The 22,460-nt window shown below is 40.1% G+C and overlaps 1 protein-coding gene across 2 annotated transcripts in view; it reads right to left on the bottom strand.

Annotated features, from left to right (window-relative positions):
• Positions 1-2,135: 2,135 nt before the first annotated feature.
• bcl2b (BCL2 apoptosis regulator b) overlaps positions 2,136-22,460 on the bottom strand; it is a 124,783-nt gene continuing 104,458 nt past the window's right edge. Inside the window, exon 2 of one of the 2 annotated variants that reach the window (XM_078420301.1) lies at positions 2,136-2,237. In XM_078420301.1, the coding sequence (XP_078276427.1) occupies positions 2,217-2,237 (21 nt within the window). In that variant the 3' untranslated portion in view covers positions 2,136-2,216. Of the gene's footprint in view, positions 2,238-7,222; positions 13,370-22,460 lie in introns of those variants that run through there. The other variant, XM_078420285.1, reaches the window with a different exon arrangement.

The following is a 22,460-nucleotide window of genomic DNA, read 5'->3' as shown; positions in this document are numbered from 1 at the left end:
CTACTTTAGGGTGGTACATGTGTGAGAGCACAGCGCTGCTATGGGGCATGGGGAGGTAGACCCTGAGGGTCATGTGCACTGAATTTGAGGCTGGAGGAAGATTGCACTACTTCTTCCAACTCTCATGGTTTGCTCCATGAAGCACACCCTTCACTTAAATTAGGAGAAAAGTTGAACATGGATAGGGGAATAAATCTGGAGGTAATGCAGCCCTTCCCTCCCTGTTCAATCTGACCAGTATTCAATTTACCTACAACTAAAAGGCAGCATGTGTGAAGGGAATGGGCAACAACATTTCAGGTCAGAGCCCTTCTTCAGGCTGATTGTGGTAGAGGGGATAAAGCAGGGAGAGTTGCGGGGGTGGGGGGGAGAGCTCCTAGTACGTGATAAATGGATACAGGTTTGGAGGTTGTTGGTGACTGGCAGGTGGGTGGAGTAAATGACAAAGACTAGAGATAAAAAGGAGACACATAGGGCATCTCAGGTAAGGAAAGAAGAGAAGGAATCGAATGTAAAGAACGTGATATGGGTGGAAGGGGACAGGAGAGAGCGGAAATAAAAGGGAAATGATCACACAGATGGGAAAGGAACAGTGTGTCAGGAGTGGTGGGAGAAAGGTGTGAGAGGTGGGGAAGGAGAGTAGACGTGTTACTTGAAGTTAGAAAATTCACAATGTTCGTACCTTTGAGTTATAGGCTACCCAAGTGGAACATGAGGTGCTATATCTCCAGTTTGCATGTGGCCTCACTCTGGCAATGGAGGAGGCCCAGGATGGAAAGATCAGCCTGGGAATGGGAATTAATAGCAATCAGGATCAGCAGCAGGCCGTGCCATACAAGTGTTTGGTGAAACAGATAGCCAGCCTACGCTTGGTCACGTTGATGTAAAGGTGAAATTTAGCTCGATTTTATTTGGCAGCAAATTTAGTTTGCCAATTAAGCCCCACTTCCCTTCCAAAATAGATTTTTGTTTTAAATAGAATTTTCTTGAAACATAATCGTTTTTTGATTTTTATTCCTTCTTTCTTGAATCCTTTGAGAAGAAAAACAGGACTCAGATTAACAGTACTAATGCATTGCATGGTATGGGTAATTGTAGAATTCACATCTGGACTTCTCAATTGTAATTATTGACAATTTTTCTCTCTCACTACCATACATTACATTAGTCTTAGTAAAAAAAAAGGCTTACTACTAACACAAATTGCCTGTAGATGCATGCAATTAAATTGCTGTTGCTTGTTTTAAAAATTGTGATCCAAGATTAAAAATTATGCAACTTTTTGCACATTTTATCTGATTTTCATGCTGAGCGCGGCGGGAGTGTCCCGGGGAGCCACCCAGGCCCGATCCACCCGCCGAACAACTGCACCGCCAACAACCAGAACGACGACCGAAGACCTGAATGCGCCCCCATAGGCCCGACTCGTCCCACAGGTCCCCCAGGGGACTACAGTGAAGCCTGGCACAAGGTCTGTCTGGGCCGAAGGAGCCTCAGCAGTGGCGGCAATGGGAGCCTCTTTGGCACCTCGCTGTCGATGAGCGTGGGGCGGGGGGAGACAATGGGGACTCTGCCTGCGGGGGGGGACGACCGCCATGAAGAACAATCGGGACCCGGCTTGGGGGGACTGCCGTGAGGGATGGTGGGGGAACAAAGGGGGACCTGGTGTGGGGGAGCGGGTCTCTAGTTTAGAATCCTCTGCCCATGCGATAAGTCTGTGTTTGTTTGTTCATTTGTTCCGGTGAAGGCGCTGTGCACAAGGCAGCCAGCCAACAGTCGCTTGTCTTTTACTTTTGGTTTTCACGTTTAATTTCAAGTTTTTGTGTACCTTGTGTGTTGTGACTGTCAGCAGACCAATCTCCCTCGGGGGATGAATAAAGTTTTCTCGTATCATATCGCAAGACATCATTTTGAAAGGATATTCAATTTGCTGGATACTGCCATCTATAATAAGAACTTTATAAGGTGACCAAGTGGCATCATCTAGTAGTTTGGCCTCAAGACAATTTTTACTTGATTCATCCCTTTAAAATAATGTGGTTCCAGGCCACTTACAAGACTTTCTTACTTGTAAAACCATTAGTCATCTACCTGAAGTTGTCCTAAAAAGACATTTCAAAAGCTGAAGATAGACACCTTAAGCTGGTGTAACTCAGCGGGACAGGCAGCATCGCTGGAGAGAAGGAATGGGTGATGTTTCGAATCGAGACCCTTCTTCAAAAGCTGATTTCTTCTGACTAAATCACAATTTCAAAACATCAGGAATTAATAATCTTTTACATTACGTGTCCGGCAATGCCTTGTAATAACAAATTTTAAAATTCTTATCTTTGCTTCTGCGGGAAGCTAATATTTTAAGTGGATAACAAAATATTCAAGACATTTTGGATTGATAAAAAATTTTGGTTGGGATGGTGGAGCCACCTCAGAAAATTAGCAATGGAAGCTTTTTGCCTTTATGCCCATTTCACTACTTTAGATTATGGGCGATGTCTATGTGCTGGTGAATGTGCTGCAAGCAAGGTTTTAATTATGCCTGTACATTTTTGTTCTTGTGCCCATAACAATAAATTCAACCCGGATTTGTCCGTTTACCCGTTTAATTCCCACATTTACTGAGTGTTCAAAACATCATCACCCAGTCTTAAACCTACTCAAAGACTGATCAGCCTAGTTTTCACAGATGGTAAATATCAAACATGTACAACTCTCTGCATACCCTTTTTCCATATCACAATCCTAAATAAATGACTACCCTCCACCACCACCCTCAGCTAGTTTTTGTTTCTTCAGGCAGAAGAAAGTTTTCTGGTCCAACCCCGACAATGATTGAAGCCAAATTACACTTAAACCTTAATTGGAAAATCCCCTCTTCTGAAGTAGTGCAATGGGCATGAGAGGGAAAAGCTTCCATTACCGATATTCTGGCATGATGATAATGCCCTAAGCAATGTTTTTATCATCACTTGAATTAATGTAGTGAATTTCAGGTGCACTCCAAGGCAAATGTATCCTTTTGATGTACTGACTAAAACTGTAAACTGTATTAATTCTCAAAGACCAACTAAACTTTTAAACTTTTGTTTTCCAACCCATTTGCAGTGAAGGCCAGCATACCATATGTTGATTGTATGTTCACTTTCTGCACAAGGATACAATGATTTCTGAGAAACCTGTACATTTTGATTTAGTTTTCAAATAAATGATTTCCTTTTCTCCCCTTACCAAATTGCATTTTATAATGTCCCATAGTAAACTCCATCTGCCACCATGCCCATTTGCTTAACCTGTCTGTACTCTTTCAGAACCTTCTTGCATTGTTCTAACAACTCACTTTCCCACACTTTGGATCATCATAACAGATGAATGATTGATAGTGGGGTGCAGAAGGGGAGTTTGGTTGAAAGGATATTGAGAAGAAAATGAAGTGTCTTTTTGAACGCTTAAGCCACACTAGGAGGTTGATTGTCCCGTTATGTCTCTGCCAACTCCTTGGAAGTTATCCAATTAGCCTAATGTTTTTGCTTGTGTACTTCAGTTATCTTTACCTGATCAAGAGAAGAATGGTCAAAAGCTATTTCATATCTCTCTTTAGTCATTAATCAGAGAAAATTGTGACAAATAAATTCTGAATGACAAATAAAGATAATTCACATTGCCGTTCTTAAGTAAAATGAATGTCAAAATAGATAATACGGCATGAAAATAAAGCTCACTTCTTACCAAATGGCTTTGAACTGCTGACAATTGGACATTGTAGCTTTTTGTTAAACTTATCTAAAAGAATACCCTTTAACCCTCTCCACAGTTTTGCACTTGTTTCAACACCCAACTTGAGCTCTTTCATAGTTTGAGATTTTCATTTTTTCTCCAATAGGATGGATGATTCCAAAATACATTTATTAACTTTAAGAAAACAAAGAAATAAAAGTTGGTTTAATTTCTAATAACAATAACAAATTAACAATAAAAAGATAAAAAGCAACAAAAGGCAATAATTGTTTTTATTCTGTGCAATTAGTTCTATTACACTAATGAAGTAGATGGAATAGGTTTAAGCGGATATCTACAATAAGTTTTTCACACGTATTACAATCAAACATTCAAAAAATTTTTTTAAGTACTTTGGTTTGCAAACTCAGTATGTAAGCATTTACTAATCCAAAATCTTACATTTCAGATTTTAAGCAGAATTCTGGATTTTTAACATGTCGTCTACTACTTTTTAATCAAAATTATGTTACGTGTAGCTTATATAAAGTCCATATTATATACAAGTCTTCAAAAATCTTGTGTAAAATGCGGGCGAGGTGTTGGGCAGCCATTTACTGACAAATGTGTCTTTTAGCCCCAACTGTCCGGGCGTGCAGCATAACCAGGTTTGTGAACATTTAGCAAGACAATACATCTACCTTATAACAAACTAGAACTGAAGCTGAAAATGGCCATCAGAACGTGCAAATGTGCAGGTCATGATATTTTTTTCATGAGTTTCTGGACTGCACACACATGAAAGGGAAATTATTTTCTTAACAAATTTGCCCTGCGTATTTCCTATTTTTGGTTATCTATATCCATACAGGCTTGAAGCACAAACACTCTGATTCGAACCTTAATCATTTTGATCCATTTCCAACACATATTAGAAAACTTAGAGGAAGATCATTTAAAGAATATAGTTTACCATAGGAAAATCTGGTCAATGTACTATATCTCAAGTGAATTAGTTTCAAGAAGATCACAAATGAATATAAGCTCCTTACATCTAGTATATCAATATTTTGGCAAACAAATCTAGCTAAACTTTCAAACAAAATCCAGTCTTTACAATTATAAAGAAGCTAAATCAGTGCTCCCTGTCAATGTACTGTAACAATGGTGGAGACTTTGGGAGTTTAAATCCAAAAGTGAAATACAAATATTGCTCCCAGTGATACCCTGATTCTCCTTGGGCTACACTGATGTCTATTTAGGCTGGAGAAGCTCTAAAATTACTGGCATTAACTTCAACTTTTGACACAATGTTCTTGCTGTAATGAAATCTTGATGATTAAGGTGGAGCAAAGCAACAATTACTGCTTGAAAAATGTTTGTTTTGTGGAATGTTAAATTCTCTATTCCAAGATTTAAACATAATTTTTTTTAATTTTTAATCTTTTAACAACTTCCTCCCATCTGTTTGATTATATCTTTGATTTATTTTTTAAGCTGTCTAATTTTAATGATTTAATACCATCCAGTTTTTAAATTTGTGAGAGCTTTACATAACAATTAGTGGTCTGTACGATGACAGTTCCGAGACATCAGGAACTTTTCCGCAGCTAATACCAGATTGAAATCAGTGGAAACGCACATCTCAGAAATCACTAGATATTGTTGGTAAAATTATTTAAGGTCAGAGGCGAGCAAAGCAACTTTACAGCTAACCATCAAGTTTGGAACATCATGTTTTTCATGAACTCAGGTGAGAACAATTATCACATCTGATTTGACTTAACTGTGGATATTATCAGGTGGGGATACTGAATGGAGGAAGGAAGCAACAATCTTTAAATATTCTGCACAGTAGTAGACAAACACAATGGCACAATACCAGGGTTCTCTCAGCAACTGTGCAACTTTTATATTAAGTGGACCCTAATTTTTTATATCAGTATATCATACTCATTAAACCAAAAATCAGCTGAAATACCAAACAACTGTTAGCTGAAGTTGCTTGTGGTCAAAAATGAAAGAGAAAATACAAGGGTTGCATAAAGAGTCAATTTATACAGAAACCATTTGCAATAATGTAATTAATTATGTACCAAAAACTTGGTTCTTGTAAATCAGGTCCATGAACCAAAGAAAAACATTTTTTTGTAGAGCATAAAGGGAATTTTTTTTAGAAATTAGATCTGCATTTAAACAGCACTTTTCATATTTTGAGCTGTCCCAAAGGACTCTGCAGCCAATGAAGTACTTCAGAACTGCAATGGAATAGGAAATGGAGCTGGCAATTTGCAAAGGGCAAACACCACAAACAGTGAAATAACAATGACCAGATGTTATCACAAAATGCTGGAGTAATTCAGCGGGTCAGGCAGCATCTCTGGAGAGAAGGAATGGGTGACGTTTCGGGTCGAGACCCTTCTTCAAGACTGATGTCGGGGGGGGGGGGGGGGGCGGGGGGGCTAGACAAAGAAAGGACCAAATGTTATGTTCTAGTGAGATTATATCAGGTATCAATAAATATTGGCCAGGACAATGAGGATAATTCCCTACCTCGTCTTTGTTATACTGCTAAAGTATTGTTTATGCTGTAAAGACAAATGACGCCTTGAGTTAAAATTTGACGTGGAAGAAGATGCCTACACTCCTTTGGCAGTGCACGAGGAAGGTCGATGATTTTTTTTTCTGTATTCCAACCTCCGAAGTCTGCCTTTGGTAAAAGTGACTTTGCTTGGATAATAACCCTCCCCTCTCCCCTAAAATCCAGACAAAATTATGCCATCTCAGTTGAAATTCCCTGGCATTGCAAGTGGCAAGCACTCTTTCGTATCGTGCCCCTCCATCGTGAAATAGTTATTTGTTTACATCTAGACATTGAAATCCCTCCTTGGCAGTGTCTAATCTCTACTAGCTTAGTGTTTAAGTTTTTAATGTTTCAACTCTGCCTGCCCCCACCCCCAACAACCCCTGCCTCCCACCATACTGTTCAATTTTCCTCTTACCCTCTGGAACTCGGAACCTCCTGTCAAGCCTTCTCTAATTTACTGGGCACCGTTAAAAGGTTGCTTCCTAAAATCCCTTTTCAACTTTGGTCTCAATCTTCTCTGCTAACCCTTTTGCAAAGGCGATACTAGTAAACCCCCATTTTTATGGATCCACTTATAAGTAAGTGGATGGATCCGCCGACCCAACCCCAGCTTGCACCTCCTGCAAGGCCGTTTAGAGCTCCAGCTTCCGACCCCACTCCTGACTCGCAAGGTTCACTAGTGAGCCCTTCACCCACTGCACGGTCCAGTGACACAGCTATTGTTGGGGCTCACATTGAAGTCCCAAAGGACAGCACTTTCTTTGTGCCACCACCACCACCAACAGAACAGGTCACCATGGGGCTATAGTTTCTTGTTGTCGGTGGTGGCTTTATCTGCTCCGCACTCGATCGCCACCGCAAGCTTCTCTGCCCATTCGGCCTCTTCCCCTCCACCCCCCCCCCCCCCCCCCCCCCCCCCCCACTGCCACCGCCTCCTCCTCCTCCCCTGGAGTCCCCAACATACTCCACCTCAGTAGCAACAGCGTGAGAGGGGAGTCCCACAACATGAGCCGCAACAACAGCCATCATTGGACCATGCGGTGGTAGCAGCATGCGTGTCAGGAGTGGGTTGGAAACTGGGGCTCTAAACGGCCGGGGAGACGGTGGGAGCCGGGGACGGGTCGGCATCATTCCATTCACATTTAGTTTACATTTTATATTTGGTTTATTTGTTTCTGACACTCCGTGGTGCTTAAGAGACACTGAAGGGGTGTTTTTAGTGGGCCAGGGGTGTAATTGTCATTTCATTATCACGTGACCTCTGTTGTTCCCGAAAAATAAATAATCCAGAAAGGCTCTGGAACGGAGGGTGTTGAAAAATCAATGCTAAACCTGTACACTGAATGAGGGATATATGCAGCTGGGCCAATATAAAACATCCCATGGAGTAATTTTGCATAAGGGCAGGATGGTAATCCTCGGTATACTATCCAATATTTCACCCTTAATGGACAACACTAAAAATTATGATCATTATTACTGAGTCTGGGAATCTGCAGTATCCAAATTAGCTATAGGCTTTTCCGCATTCCAACATTAATTTTTTTTCTCAAGTTCTTCATTGGCCATTAATATTTAAAGATATCCTGAAATATGTTACATTAATGCAAATCCTTCTTGTTTTTCTTCATTTGGTTTCCTTGTTTGGTTCTTCGAATGCTTAAAAATGTTTTGTAATTACTCATATGTCCGATACACAAGAATCATCGTTAAAACATTTGTCCTCAATACCTCCATTTTACATTTTGTTGAATCGCATTTTGATTACCAAAAAAATGAAATCAAATTGAACAAAGTTAAGACATTGGCATATGGACAAAAATGTTTAAAAGTACTATTAAAATGTTTGCTTAGACCAGATTTCCATTTTTCGTACCTGGAACCATTATATAGCTAACTATGTCCCATGCACAAACAATAGATTTACCCACTCTCATGATATCCTTATTTACGGATGTAGATACATTGCCATTTAAACTTTTTTCGCATACTGTGCTTCATCGAATGACTGCAAAGAACCGATGGAAAACCAACTCAAATCATAAATTAATAGTATCCTTAATGATCAGTAATGGGTTAAATGGTGGTATTCACTTTGAAAAATATCTTCCCACATATAAACCCTAATAGAATTGCCATCCAACTCAAGTCACCTCATGGTAAACAAAGCAGGACAACATTTAAATCAATTAACTTGAAGTTTCCAATTGAAGTTAAACATGTGATGATAGAGTCATCGATTGATACAGTGTGGTAACAGGTCCTTCGGCCCGACTTGTCTACACCGGTCAACATATCCCAGCTGCGCTAGTTCCACCTGCCTGTGTTTGGTCCATATCCTTCTAAACCTATCCTATCCATGTACCTGTCTAACTGTTTCTTAAATAATCTTGTACGTCAGGTTGGTCTGGCCAAGTTCACTCCATTCTCCATAAAAACAAGAACCCAGGTAACAAACAAAAATCGTCTTGCCCATTAAGAAAATGAAAATCCACAAAACATCCACTTTTACAGGTTTTGTTTCTAAAAATGTTTCAGAAAAGAACATATCAAATGTGTTAGATAAAGTATAAAACCATAAGGTGTAGGAGCTAAATGAGTCCATTCGGCCCATCGAGTCTGCTCTGTCATTCAATCATGGTTGATCTAATTTTTCCCCAACCCCATTTTCTTGCCTACTCCCTGTACATGTACACACTTACTAATCAATAATCTGTCAAACTCCACCTTAAAAATACCCAATGATTTGCCTCCACAGCCATCTTTCGCAAGCAATTCCAGATTCACCATCCACTGGCTAAAGAAGTCCATGAAATAAGATATGAACATTGTCAGAATTCCTTCTTTAATTATTTGGCAGCTATGGATAACGTTAGAGCTGCCTCAACGATGATTGACAAAAATGGGCACATGTGAAAAAAGTTTCATGGCAACGTATTAGGCAAGTCTGTACAAAAGTCTATAAGCACTGGAATGTGATAAGTAAATAAACTGATAATGGGAACCATTAAGGAAGAAAGGAATAGCAGGTAGAACTAGATGTTGCAGGGGATACACAAGTAACTTTTCTTGTAACCCTTACCTCACGAGTTCCCCCTTCTCTGTCCAGTTTTCTTCTCTTTTCCACCCCACCTTTCCTCCCTCAACACCCATTTTGTTATCTTCCTCCTCCTCCTCCTGGTTCTATCCACCTATCGGATCATGTGCAGGCAAATGACATTAGTAGAACTTGGGATCATGCTTGGTACAGGCATTGTGGGCCGAGGGGCCTGTCCTGTGATGTTTTTTTCTATGTTCTATTACTATGGGCCAGTGAGCCTTACATCAGCGATAGGAAAACTATTAGAGATAATCTTGAAGGATTCACGTACATTTGGAAAGGCGGTGACTAATTGGGGAAAATCAGATGATGGCAACTTATGGGGGAAATCCTGTTTCACCAACTTGATTCATGAAGGCAGGGTAGTGGATGTTGTCTATTGTGACATGCAAAACATTTGACAAAGTCTCACATGGGAGGCTGGTCTAGAAGGTTAAGACACATGGGTTTCAAAATTGTCATCGTGATCAAAGCAGATGGATGATTTTCTGATTGGAAGTCTGTAATTTATGGTGTACCAGAGGAATCAATGCTAGGGCCTTTGTTTTTGTGATACATACAAATGATTTGGTTGTGAATGTCTAGAGGTTTGCTGAGGACACCAAAATTGGTGTTGTGGTTAGTAACTAAGATTGTCTAACGCTATGGATCTATTGGAAAGTTGGAGAATGCAAACAGATCCCGTCCACAGTGATGCATTTTGGAACATCCAATAGAGGAAGGACATATATAGTAAAATGCTGGGGCTCTAAGGAATGTCAAGAAATCGAGGAATTCAAGCCCACAGTAGCCCAAACGTGGCAAGTCAGGTAGATAGAATGGTGTAGAAGGCATGTGGCCTGCTAAATCAAAGCTAAATCAAAGAATTCCAGAGTATGTATGAAGCTGTCTCAATAAGCAATTAATTCATATTCAAAGCCTTATCCACATTGTAAAAATGCAGAACCTATGAATTATTGTCAGTGACTACAGAATGTTCTAAAAACATTTTTGGTTGTTATTTTGATTAATTAGCTCCAATGAAATAACACGAATTATTCCAAAGAACACATAGCATGGTAGTCATAAAGATTGTGAACTCTGTTTAGGACCATTACTGAAACTATTTATGCACAATTGTAATGCTATTTGCAAAAGAGAATTGAACTAGTTAAATAAAATATATATTTGCTGTTTTCAAATGCTGAGAATGTTTTTTTTTTAATGAACAATTACATAATTTTCATATCTCTTAGTATTTCAGACTTCACCTTGTGTCACAACTTACAGAACAACTGTGAACATGGAAATGAATAGCTGTGTGGTGATAGGATAAGGGCAGTAACTTAGTTTGCCCTCTAAATAATGGACCAGTATTTTGATTATACATGGGGACTTCTTACAGTAAGGAAAAGGGGTTAATTTTGCCGTGCTGCAGCTCAGTAACCTGATTGGGCCAGGAAGATTAGGAAAATTCCAAACAATACATCTGATTAGTTTCTCTAAATATAGCATATGAACATTTTGGGCTGGGATGGATTTAGGTCCAGAACAAGAAGCCAATAACTTGCATACGTGCCTTCACAATTAAACTATGTTTTTTTTAAAGCTTATTTCCCCTGAAAACTCTTGCCCAGATTTGCACTTCCACAAAATCAGAGCTCACCATAGTGACAAATTGCACATAGCAGAGAGTACAATAACATAAATGTAAAAAAATTATACATCGGTGACAATAAGTCACAGAAAATGCTACACACAATAGTAAAGCATAGTTTCCTAATGTCAATACAGCATCCATCCCGTTATTGAAATATACAAACTATAGAAAGTTTAATGATTAAAAAAATGATCACCAACATAAAATGCTTGAAAGCTTCTTATTGCCAAAACGTACTTAATATTCCTGACAGGCCTTTGTAATCACTCCATATAAAATTACAATACTGTTAGCTTAAAGATGTTTTCAGTTGTGCTCTTTCCTTCACGTTACATTCACTTCGTCTTATTCAATGCTGGTAGGTTGAAGATGGTTTTTGTGAGTGGACAGAGCACTACTGCAAATTGAGCTTGCTTTTTTCTTCTTGGATTTGGTAATCCTTAATGACCATAACTTACTTATTCTTCAGGTGTTTCGGAGGGTGTGGTAAAGCTCTCCAGTTGGAAAGCATCAGAGCACAAGGCAAGTTCTCAAATTTCTGAAGGTGTAGTTTTCGCTGCAATGAATGGTGACATTCCCAACAGTGCATAAAATCAAACTCCATTCAAAAGTGTCAAGCAAAAAACCCCAAGTCAGTTATAGTTTGCCGGTGCAGCATTTTCAATGAGCTAAAATCACAACCTTCCATTATGGTATTTTCAAGGAGAGAGAATGTTTGACATTTCAATGGTGAGCAGAACTTGGCAAAATCTCCAGCAGAGTCAATAGGGTCAACGTTAGCTGCATTTTCCAAAGTGAACAGTATCTTAACTTCCAACTCTTTCAGAATCACCCTTTGGTATTAATTCCACTTGGAAATGGTTAACTATTCTTTGAAGCTTACCTATTAGCAGCCTGTTTATAACAATTGTAAACCTTAAATAAAAACACAAATAATTTTTAAGTTAAAGTTTAAAAGGAAATGGAGTGGACTTTCTAAAAAAATAAGTTCATACAACAGCAACCAAGGTTAAAATAACATAATAAAATTTTGTGTTGACATCTAATGCTCATTAAATATGTTCTTCACATTGAATAAGAAAACTTTACAATAATGACATTCCAAATCAGATACTGGAGAAAATTGTACGGTTTGTATTGTAAATTTTAGTTATTTTTTTCTAAAACCCAATGCCTATAGAATAGCAACATCATCTATTGATCTTATTTCGTGTTTTGTTTGAAAAACTGGTAAAAATGCTTCTCCTTTACCCCTTCCAGTTCCCATTTTCTTCTTGAATTGTTCATTATAGTCATGAGGACCATTTCGATCACAAATAACTTGAAATGCAATCTGAATATCACATTTCTATTCTGTAGATGAGGAACTCATGTAATGCCCATAAGCTATTCAGTGACATGATTAAAATATTTCTAACAGAACTAATTATTTCCAAGCATGGTAGGAGATATTATATAATATTAAGTCTTGGCGGACAGGAGATACTTTCATGTTTAGGAAATAACTGCAGAAAAAATGCTGGTTTACACCAAAGATAGACACAAAATGCTGGAATAACTCAGCGGATCAGATAGCATCTCTGGAGAAAAGAAATAGGTGATGTTTCATGTCGAGACCCTTCTTCAGACTAAGAGTTAGGGGAGAGGGATACGTTCATGTTTTTTTTTAACAAAGCAATGAATTTCATCTTCATTAGGAGTTTTGGTTAACATAGCAACTTGAACCTCCATTCTCCACATCAACTAATAGGTTATTGGGCAATTCTTATCAACACAATTAATGTTGTGTTTAACTGTCAAGAACTGCATCATAATTAGTCACAACACCATTGCAAACAGAACCAAAAAATGAGTGTTCTTGATTCACGTTTTCCTACCATCCAAACTGCTTAGTCAAGTCCTTTACAAACTACAAATGAAATGCAAATTCCAACTAGTATGCGGAAGTCCAACCTGTGGTTCAATGCATTTCCCGGATTTGCTTCATATTCACATTTTCATGAATAAACCCATCCCAAACACCACAACCTCGATTATAACTAAGACATACCTGAAAAACTGCCATGATTATAAATACAAGAATGTTAATGTGTCGAAAAGAATGATAATTGGATCCCAGTAGATAAAATAATTTGTCTTTAACATGAATATAGTCTGACAAGAAGCCCTAATAAAAAAACCTCTTGAATAATAATTATTAATACTGGTGGGCTAGATAAGCAAAGGTTATACAAGCGCCCGCAGCAGCGATGCCCAAAACTGTCCTCGAGGAAGGCCATGGAATGTTGAAAATAGGTTGCACATTGTTTCCATAAAGCTCCACAAAGGCATCCTGCAAAAAATGAAATAGAAGAAAATGAGTGAAAAAACTTTTCAACTTTATGATGAAATGTAATGCAGTTGATTAAAACCAGTGCATCTGTTGAACGCCAACACAATTTTTGCATCGGGGATAAAATTGGCACATCCAGAGTTCATTCTAAGTTTTTGTGCCAAAACCTAGCCCACAGAAAATGAAGAAGTGGTTACATCCCGATTATGAAGGTTGCTACATTAATATCAATATCCATCAAAAGACACAAAGTGTTGGAGTACATCAGTGGGTCAAGCAGCATCTCTGGAGAACATGGGATAGGTGACGTTTTGGATTGGGATCCTTCAGACATTCTAAGAGGGGGATTAGAAACCGGGAAGAGATGAGGGGCAGAAAATATTGACAGGCAGATGGTTGGACAAAGGCTAGAGATGAAAAGACAGAAAGTGAAGAGTTGTGAATTGTGAAGCTGGAGGAAGGAATGTGGTCAAAAGGGGAGGGGGAAAATAGATGTGCGAGTCCATGTGGGGCATGGGGGGGAGTAGTGAATGAAAGTGTTGGGGGAGGGGTTTAAAGAGGGTGAGCAGAGGTTTAAGTTACCAACTAGTTCACTAAATCCCAAGCTGAACTGACTTTTATTTGACCACCAACAAAATACGACTGACTAATAGTTATCAATGAGATGGTCTAGTTGCTAGTTTTACAATACCAGAAAAACTAGAAATGGACAATAAGCACAGTTTTCAGCATAACATATCTACAGAGCATTCAAAAAAGATATATTAAAATGTATTAATATTGGCACATATTTTATTTGTCATGAAGATTGATGGTATCAGTCTATTCTAGTGAAGACAAGCAAGGCAAGATCAGAGCTCTGTTCTCATGTGTTGTTCATGGTTTCAAAAGCAAGTTAAACATCAAAATTCATTTGCAGGACACTTTACAACCAGCAGAGGGCATTGGGGATTCATGATAAAGCAACAGACACCAAATTATCAAATCAATATTATTTTATCTCATGATACAAGTTTTACCAAAATGTTTCAACAAGTTTCCTCTCTTCCTTGTTTTTAGTGAATAGGATCTATAAAATATAGGACGGAAAACAAGGATCTTAAAATTATATTATTTATTTTATTAACACATTGATAAAACAAACAAACGCCCATTTAGTGGAAAGGTGAAGGACTAGCACCAGTCTCACCAAGGATGAACACCAACTAGGTTGTACATTTCGATGCCAAGAAGGAAGACTGTGCCAGGCATGAATCCACAGTTCCAAGGGCTTGGAGAAACATACCTATTGCAGAAGACACCAATGAGCAGGATGACTAACTGAAATGTCTGAGCCATTAATGATTAACTGCACTCAATTCATTGGATTATGATGCTATTTAAAAGTCCCGAAGGTGTGCAAAACACCAGGCAATTGCATGTTTAATCTTTTCACCAACTACATCTTTAAAATTAAATCAATAACAACCAAGAGTCTACCATCCAAATATCCAAATTCAGAATCTGTTAGACCCGGGAACCAATTCTTCATCATTGCACTTTAATAAAATAATGATGTGCATGCATCTCTATGGCAATTCCTAATCCCCATGGAAATGTCAAGGTCCTTCACAAACAGGCAGTAAAAAAAAAGTTTTTTTAAAAAAAATTAAATTGTGGAAATGAGGTCCAATTTTCCACATTCACTCCATTGTTAATTAGCTAGTTATGGACTTCAGGAAGCATGGTTTCTGAGCGCTAAGTTCCTTGGTGTAAATATTACCACCAATCAGCATTGAGCCAACTATATTGAAGTGACAGCCAAAGAAAGCACACCAACACCTCTCTTTCTTTAGGAAACTGAGGAAATTCAGCATGTCTCAAATGACTCTTACAAACTTCTACAGATGCACTGTAGAAAGCAAACTGTGGGATTGGATCACAGCTTAGTTTGGGAACAACCTTACCCAAGATCTCAAGGAGTTGTGGATGCAGCTCAGTCCACCACAGAAGGAATGGGTGATGTTTTAGGTCAAGAACCTTGGAAGGGTCTTGAAACGAAACATCACCCATACCTTCTCTGCAGAGATGCTGCCTGTCCCGCTGATACTCCAGTATTTTGTGTCTATCTTCGATTTAAACTAGCATCTGCAGTTCTTTCCTACAGATAATACTATAAATGAATACAATCAAGCCAAACAAAAGTATAAATGGTCAAGTGAAGGGAATGATACCAGAGTGCAGAATATGGTGTCTACCTATCATATTAGCTGATTTGATTCAATAACACATAAACAAAAGCTTTTCACTGTACCTTTTCACTATACCTAAACCGTAGCTAATCACAACAAGAATTAACATGGAGATGCAAATTTTTTGGTTACCAGACAAAATTTGGCTTCAAACCACAAATAGACTAAAGGACCAGTGTCTGGAGGATTAGCCCTTGGAGAAGGCCAGAGAATTCAGATGCAAGAGTGGGAGTGATTAGATGGCTGAAACCAATGGAATCAATGAATGGATGAGGAAACAGGATTTATTCAAGGGTCATAGGACTGGAGGAGGTTATGGAGAAAGGAGGAGGGAAGAGGCTTGTAATGGATTTGTAATCAATCATCTGAATGCTGAAAATGAACACGTATCAGGGACACTGACAGACCATAAACCCGAGGAGATCACCAAGCATAGCTGTGGTTTGTGAATGGTTCTTGGTGTGAGTTAGGATACAGGCAAAGAAGTTTCAGATTTGGAGGCGTCTGCAGTGGAAGGTTTGGTAATACTGGAATAAGCAAATCTGGAGTGGCCAAAAGTAGAACTCAAGGTTTTGTGAGCAGATGGGTTGAGGCAGCATCAGGTCTGAGGGACATTGCTTAAAACTGCGAAAAGAAACGGGGAAACTGAGAAAAGACATCTTGTCTACTCTCCCTATTCCTCTCCACTACAATTAGAAAACAAGCATTCACCAGACAGGATAAAGATGACACTTCAATCTATCTAACATAGAAAATGAAAAGTAGAGAAGCATAATGTCCCCAATTTTATTTTTAAAAAGGCCAGCATTAGGGTGTAGGCTGGTGGGGTGAATGTTGCTGCATATTGGGGGGGGGGGGGGGGGGGGGGAGGGGGGTTTAACGTCACAGAGTCCCTTTCATTCTTAGGTTTCTATGACAATCTGCTCAGTGGAAAAACGACTGTAATCAAAATCAACAGTATAACTGTTAATGAGAAACATATTTCAGGAGATTTAATTCAGTAACTGAACGCCCTGTTGTATTATTAGCACACTATTAGCAATGTAGGCGGGTAAAGTGAAGCAAAAAGGAAGCAAGAGCTTCCTGGTGAATTAAGTGTTGAACAGCTGGTCAGGAAGTGATTTTATTTCCACGGTTATCTCTATTGGTTCAACAGGAAATCCTTTCTGCATTGTGTTGAATGAAGCAGAGCGAGGGTTCCATTTAATGAATGGGAATGCCCCATTGTTTACTTGCTTTGAAAAAAACTCTACCTACAACTGGTAGGGTCATCCCACATGCTTCTAATTCCAAACACTGAGTCCAAACTTTCAGAGAAAGGTTTGCTATAAATTGGATGGAAAGCAATGAGGAAAATAAGAATTGAAACATTTTGTATTTTAATAGCAATTTGTATGAATATCAAGTATGGGAGTTCCAGTCAGTTCAATTAGGTTTAAATTAGTTAATGGTGTATTAGATAGGAGATAAATTTAGTAATTCCATCCTCAGTTTCAAATCAACCAAATTCTAAATCATCAGTGTGAAAGATGCACAAGTCCCTGCATACAAAGTGAACATCAATTCCATCCATCCATCCATCCATCCATCTCTAAAACTCTTGGTTTGTTTGTGTGTATAAGTTTATGTGTTTATGTGTGTACCACGCCCTCTACACAGCCAAAACGGCACATGATAGCGTGACAATTTTAGGCCCACCTTACTCACCATTGCCTTGGGGAGCCTTTAAAACAAGTTTCATTCAAATTGGTGTTATATTTTTAAAGTTAGAGAGATTTTAAAGTTTAAAAATTACCTTTTAAACCGATTTCATTATGATCTTCAGCGTGTGATGTCACAATGGGACCCGCACGAATGCCAGCCAATGATGGAGGGGGGCCAGGGCCAGGGAGTCACGGCCAATAAACTGACTTTAACAAATGCGCCCCCCCCCCTTCCCGGAGGACTGCCGCCTGTCATGGCATGCCTCACGCCTGACCTTCCTCCCGTGGTGCAGCGGGGCGTCAGCGAGAAGACAAAAGAAGATGGCCGCTCGCAATACGGCTGCTCTCCTGCTGCTGGCCACCGTGATGGCCACTCGGGGCCGGGGTAAGTTGCTCCTTCTCCTCTTTCCTCTCCCCCCTCGTCCGCACCCGGCCCCGGGGGAGATTCCAAGCAGGAGGCAGATGGCCGTCGTCTCATCGTTCGCCTGTCTCCTCCAGCATCATCGAGTCCCCGCTCCCGCCCGGGCCCAGTGCCCCGGACCATCACCAGACTACAACCCCCAGCGGGCAGCTTCTTCTCCTGCTCCTGCCTCTCCTCCAGCGCCCGCTTTGACCACCCCAACAAAAATGGTGGCCGCTATCCTTCTCCTCCTCCTCACGCTCCGCCATCTTGTGCGCGCCTCCTGCTGCCGTGTTGCCTACGGGGAGGTGTAGTCCCGGCTCCCCCGTCCCGTCCCAGCGCACCGGACAATCACTGGACTACAACCCCACCGCATACACACACACACACACAGGGTAATAATAATAATATAATAACTATAATACTTAAAATATAATAATGTAAGAATATTAAATGTTATATTGTAAACTGTATAAAAATTAAAAAATTCTGGGTAAATATTTTTAGCATAATATCTAAAGTAACCAGCACACAATTGGACCCAGATCCAAAATTAATTATACTCGGAATATTAGAATTAAATCAAACATTTAGAACAACACAAAGAAACTTTATTGATTATAGTTTAATAACAGGAAAAAAATTAAATTCTAAAATTTTGGAAAGGCACTACGGCCCCCACAATCAAAATGTGGATTATAGAAATGACGGAGACCTTAAACGTGGAAAGAATCAGATTTTCCCTGTTGGACAAACAGGAATTATTCATTGGAACATGGTCTCCTTTTATTGATTACTTAAAGGGTCAGAATAGTTCAGCACAGGAACCTGACTAGCACTCGGACTAAAGAATGGATGAAATGCTATACTTTGAAATGTACGAATATATCTCGAATGAAGTTTTTGTTATTTTAATAAATTTTTCCATTCTTCTTTAACTAACTTTTTCCTTATCTTTTTTTTTTTTTTTTTTTTTTTTTTTTAATTTGTTTTTGTTTTTATTTTTCTTCTCTCTCTTTTCTTTCTTTACTTCATCTATTTCTTTAGTTCTATCTAGTTTCAAAAAAAAAAAAAAAAAGGGCAAAAGGTATTGGAGACAATATAATAATAATTGACAATATTATCAATTTAAAAATGTATGACTGTAAAGATGTAAACAGGTTATGTACCTATCTCCAATAAAAATTTATCTTACAAAAAAAAAAAAAAAAAAAAAAAAATATTGTATATCTTTCAATATATATTCTCTTGCAGGGGAGGGCGATGTGGAAGGGTCTGACTGATGCCCGGGTTGAGGGATGGGAGGGGAGTGGGGGTGGGGGGAGGGTGATGGGGGAGGGGGGGAGTGGGAGGGGGAGGGGGTGTGAGATAGGAGGGATGGAATGTTCGAGTGGGGGGGAGGAGGGGTGATAAGGGGGATTGAGTGGAGGGGGTGAGGGTCCTACACCAATACAGGTGAGGCTTTGGCTCCCTCTGGCTGCAGCACTGGCGCCACGGGGCCGAGGTGAGTGGCACCCTCTTCCCTTCCCTGTCCCCCCTCTACGAGGAATGGGCCCAACGGTCCACTTGGTCTAGTATATTACTAAAACGCTCTGTTTGTTTGTGCATTTTACTAATTGTATATGGTTTGGGGCTTGACACAGCCAAAACGGTACATGATAGGGCGACAATTGTAGGCCCACCTTACTCACCATTGTCCTGGGCTTTCAATAAATGTTGGGGGTTTTTTAATCACGTTTTAATCTTTCAAAATCTCTTTTTAAAGTTTAAAAATTCACTTTTCCACTTACCTTGCCGTGTTCAGCATCGACGTCACAATGGCACCCCGCCAGTGACGGCCAATGAGGGAAGGAGGGCTCACAATGACTGCCGCGGGTGGGACCTGCCAGAGCGACAGAAGTTGCGGCCAATGGGGGGGGAGGGGAAATCACTTGAACAAATGCGCTCCCCCCCCCCCCGGAGGACTGCCACCCATCCCAGCATGCATTGCACCCGACCTCCTCCCCATGGTACAGATGGCCGCTCGCCGCCGATCAGCGCTACACGCACGGGGACAGGTAAGTGGCTTTCGCCGCCAATGGTTCCATAGATCGGTAGGCCCGTTTATGTTGAGAGGGGATGGGGTGGGTTGGGGTGAGGAGGGGGAGGTTGGAATGGGATGGGGGGGCGGTGGAGGGGGAGGGTGGAATGGGAGGGATGGGATGGGTGAGGGGATGGGAGGAGGTTAGGGTGGGGGGGAAGGGAGAAGGGAATGGGGGTGGGGGGTATGGAGGCAGTGGGTGTGGGGGTGAGGGGGAGGGAAGGGGAGGGGGTGAGTGGGGGGGAGGAGGGGGGATAAGGGGGATTGAGTGGGTGAGTGGGGGGGGGGGTGTGAGGGTGCTAGACCAATATAGGAGAGGTTTTGGATCCATGGCTCGCTCTGGCTGCAGCGCTGGCGCCAGGGGGCCGAGATTAGTGGCACCCTCTCCCCTTCCCTATCTGCCCTCTACGAGGAATGAGCCCAACGGGTCCACTTACCTTACAATTTAGCTCATAGCTAACCTCTACAGGGCAAATACAATGTGTTACGGCCAACAGGATGGTCAGAATATATATTTTATTAAATATTATAATACTTGCAATAAAATGATTGGGTGGTCTATATAAACAGAACCAAGATTTTATTTCTCCCTCACGCATAAAATTAAACGATCCTGGATGCCAATGTGCAGGTGAGAAGGGAGTCATTGGATCCAGTCACAATAGTAGTAAACAGTGGAGCGTAGTGGATGGAGGCGGTGATAACCTCAGACACTGAGATGTAAACGATAGCTGTTGCTGCGGTTTCTGCATTATTGTATCATTGACGGAGATACTGGATCATCCTGGATAATCACCAGACAACCGTCCAACCATTATTAACCCCAAGACAATTAAAGGTTTTTCAAGGAGCAGGAGGTACATTTGTTGTGTTACCAACACAGCAGCAAGATAACCAGACCTAATCACCCCCTAATGAATGTGCAGGATGGAACCGCAGATGCTGGTTTACACAAAGATAGATGCAAAATGCTGGAGTCACGCAGAGGGTTAGGCAGCATCTCTGGAGAAAAGGAAAAGGTGACACTCAGTCTGAAGAAGGCCCCCGACTCGAAATGTCAAGTTAACATGTAAATATTGACATATTCCCTATCCCTCTGTGAATTACATTCTGGAGCATTTCACATCCATCCAGGCAAATGGTATCATAATTTATCTTGACAAGACATATTCCTTTTATAAGGCTTTTTTGTTCTGTTAGTATCAAGCTTTGTTTTCCAAAACGTTGAAAACTTCCTGGTATACAAAATGGATCTTTCCTCAATCTCTATACCTTTTTAAACCAAATGTTCCAACTGTCAGACTAAATTGTGAATTCACATTGAGTTTTCACCCTGAGTTTAGGCTTCTGCATAAACCATCCAATAATGTTATCACTGCTTCACCATATCCAGAATAATGGAGCCATTAGCCTCCAATTTACATTGAAACATCCAAAGAGATGTCAAAGGACGATAGACTGGCAAAATTGTTATAACTGTTAGTTTTTCCATGCTTTACCATTTCTTTGTTTGCCTTTCAGGAAGATGGGAGATCAGGCAATATTTAACAATGTTTCTTATCGTGAAATGGTTCACAATCTGCTGGATTTCATTCTAACAGTTTCATTTTTACAGGGAAACAAATTGTGCATTGCTGAATGAGTAGGATTATTATATTCTACTGTCTTAAATTGAATGCTACAATAAAATTGAAAATAGTATCTTTGAGAATACAGTACAACCAGTTTAAACTTACTCTGCATCAGCTGACAACGGCAGGTTACAGAATCAGCCGATTTAAGAAATTATTTTTGAAACAAATTATCAGATTATGCATTCATGGACCTCTTCTCTAGATGTATACAAGACAATCACACCCGCAAATCTCCAGATTGCATTGTTTTCCATATGCTACATGTACTAGCAATAAAATTGATGTGCTGGTGATTCTATAATCATGAATAAGTTTACTCATGAGAAACCTTCAAAAGTTTAAATTGTGTATCATTAGATCCAATTTAAAGCGGATAAAGCACTTAAAGCAGATGACTGTGATGAAATACACTAAAGGTAGAGAGGAGTATGTAATGGCTGAAGAGCAGTGATATTGATAGGAAATGGCTTTAATGCTAAGAAACATGAAATAGAATCACAAAAAGGTTACAGCACTCAAGCAAGTCAGTTGGTTTGACAACTCCATGTTAGATGCAGGCGAGATTAATTCAGCCGGTCTTAATCCCCTGCGGTCTCCTCTCAAACACTTGTCCAACTGTCTTTTGAACTCTGCTCTTCTGCCGTTGAATCTGCTTTCACACTACCAACCAGTATATTGCAGACCCTGTAAACGTATCACTTATGCTAACCAACTCTTCATTCTGTGTTTCCAGCTTTTGAACCTTCTGTCAATGTGAACTATTTCTCCACACGCCATCTTTGTCTTCGGCAATACTTTTGCATCAAGCGTGACTTGCTTCCCACTCTGGTTCTGTAGTAGCTAATGAGGCTAATGTGGGAATTACAGATTATTCCACGGATTGGTCATGTGGTAGCGGGCAAGTAGTTCAGGAGTGATTTACTTCTTATACAAAGTGTTTGTGTGCTCCAGAAGCATGGCCTTGATGTTCTCAATATTGTCCCAAATGCTCCTTTTCCACGTTGAGTGGTCATAATCAGCGTTCCCAAGAAACAGTGGGGATA

The sequence above is a fragment of the Rhinoraja longicauda genome, chromosome 2 (assembly GCF_053455715.1).
Source record: "Rhinoraja longicauda isolate Sanriku21f chromosome 2, sRhiLon1.1, whole genome shotgun sequence".
Lineage (NCBI taxonomy): Eukaryota > Metazoa > Chordata > Chondrichthyes > Rajiformes > Arhynchobatidae > Rhinoraja > Rhinoraja longicauda.
Note: the sequence above shows the minus strand (reverse complement) of the source record. Positions and strands in the feature narration are given on the sequence as shown.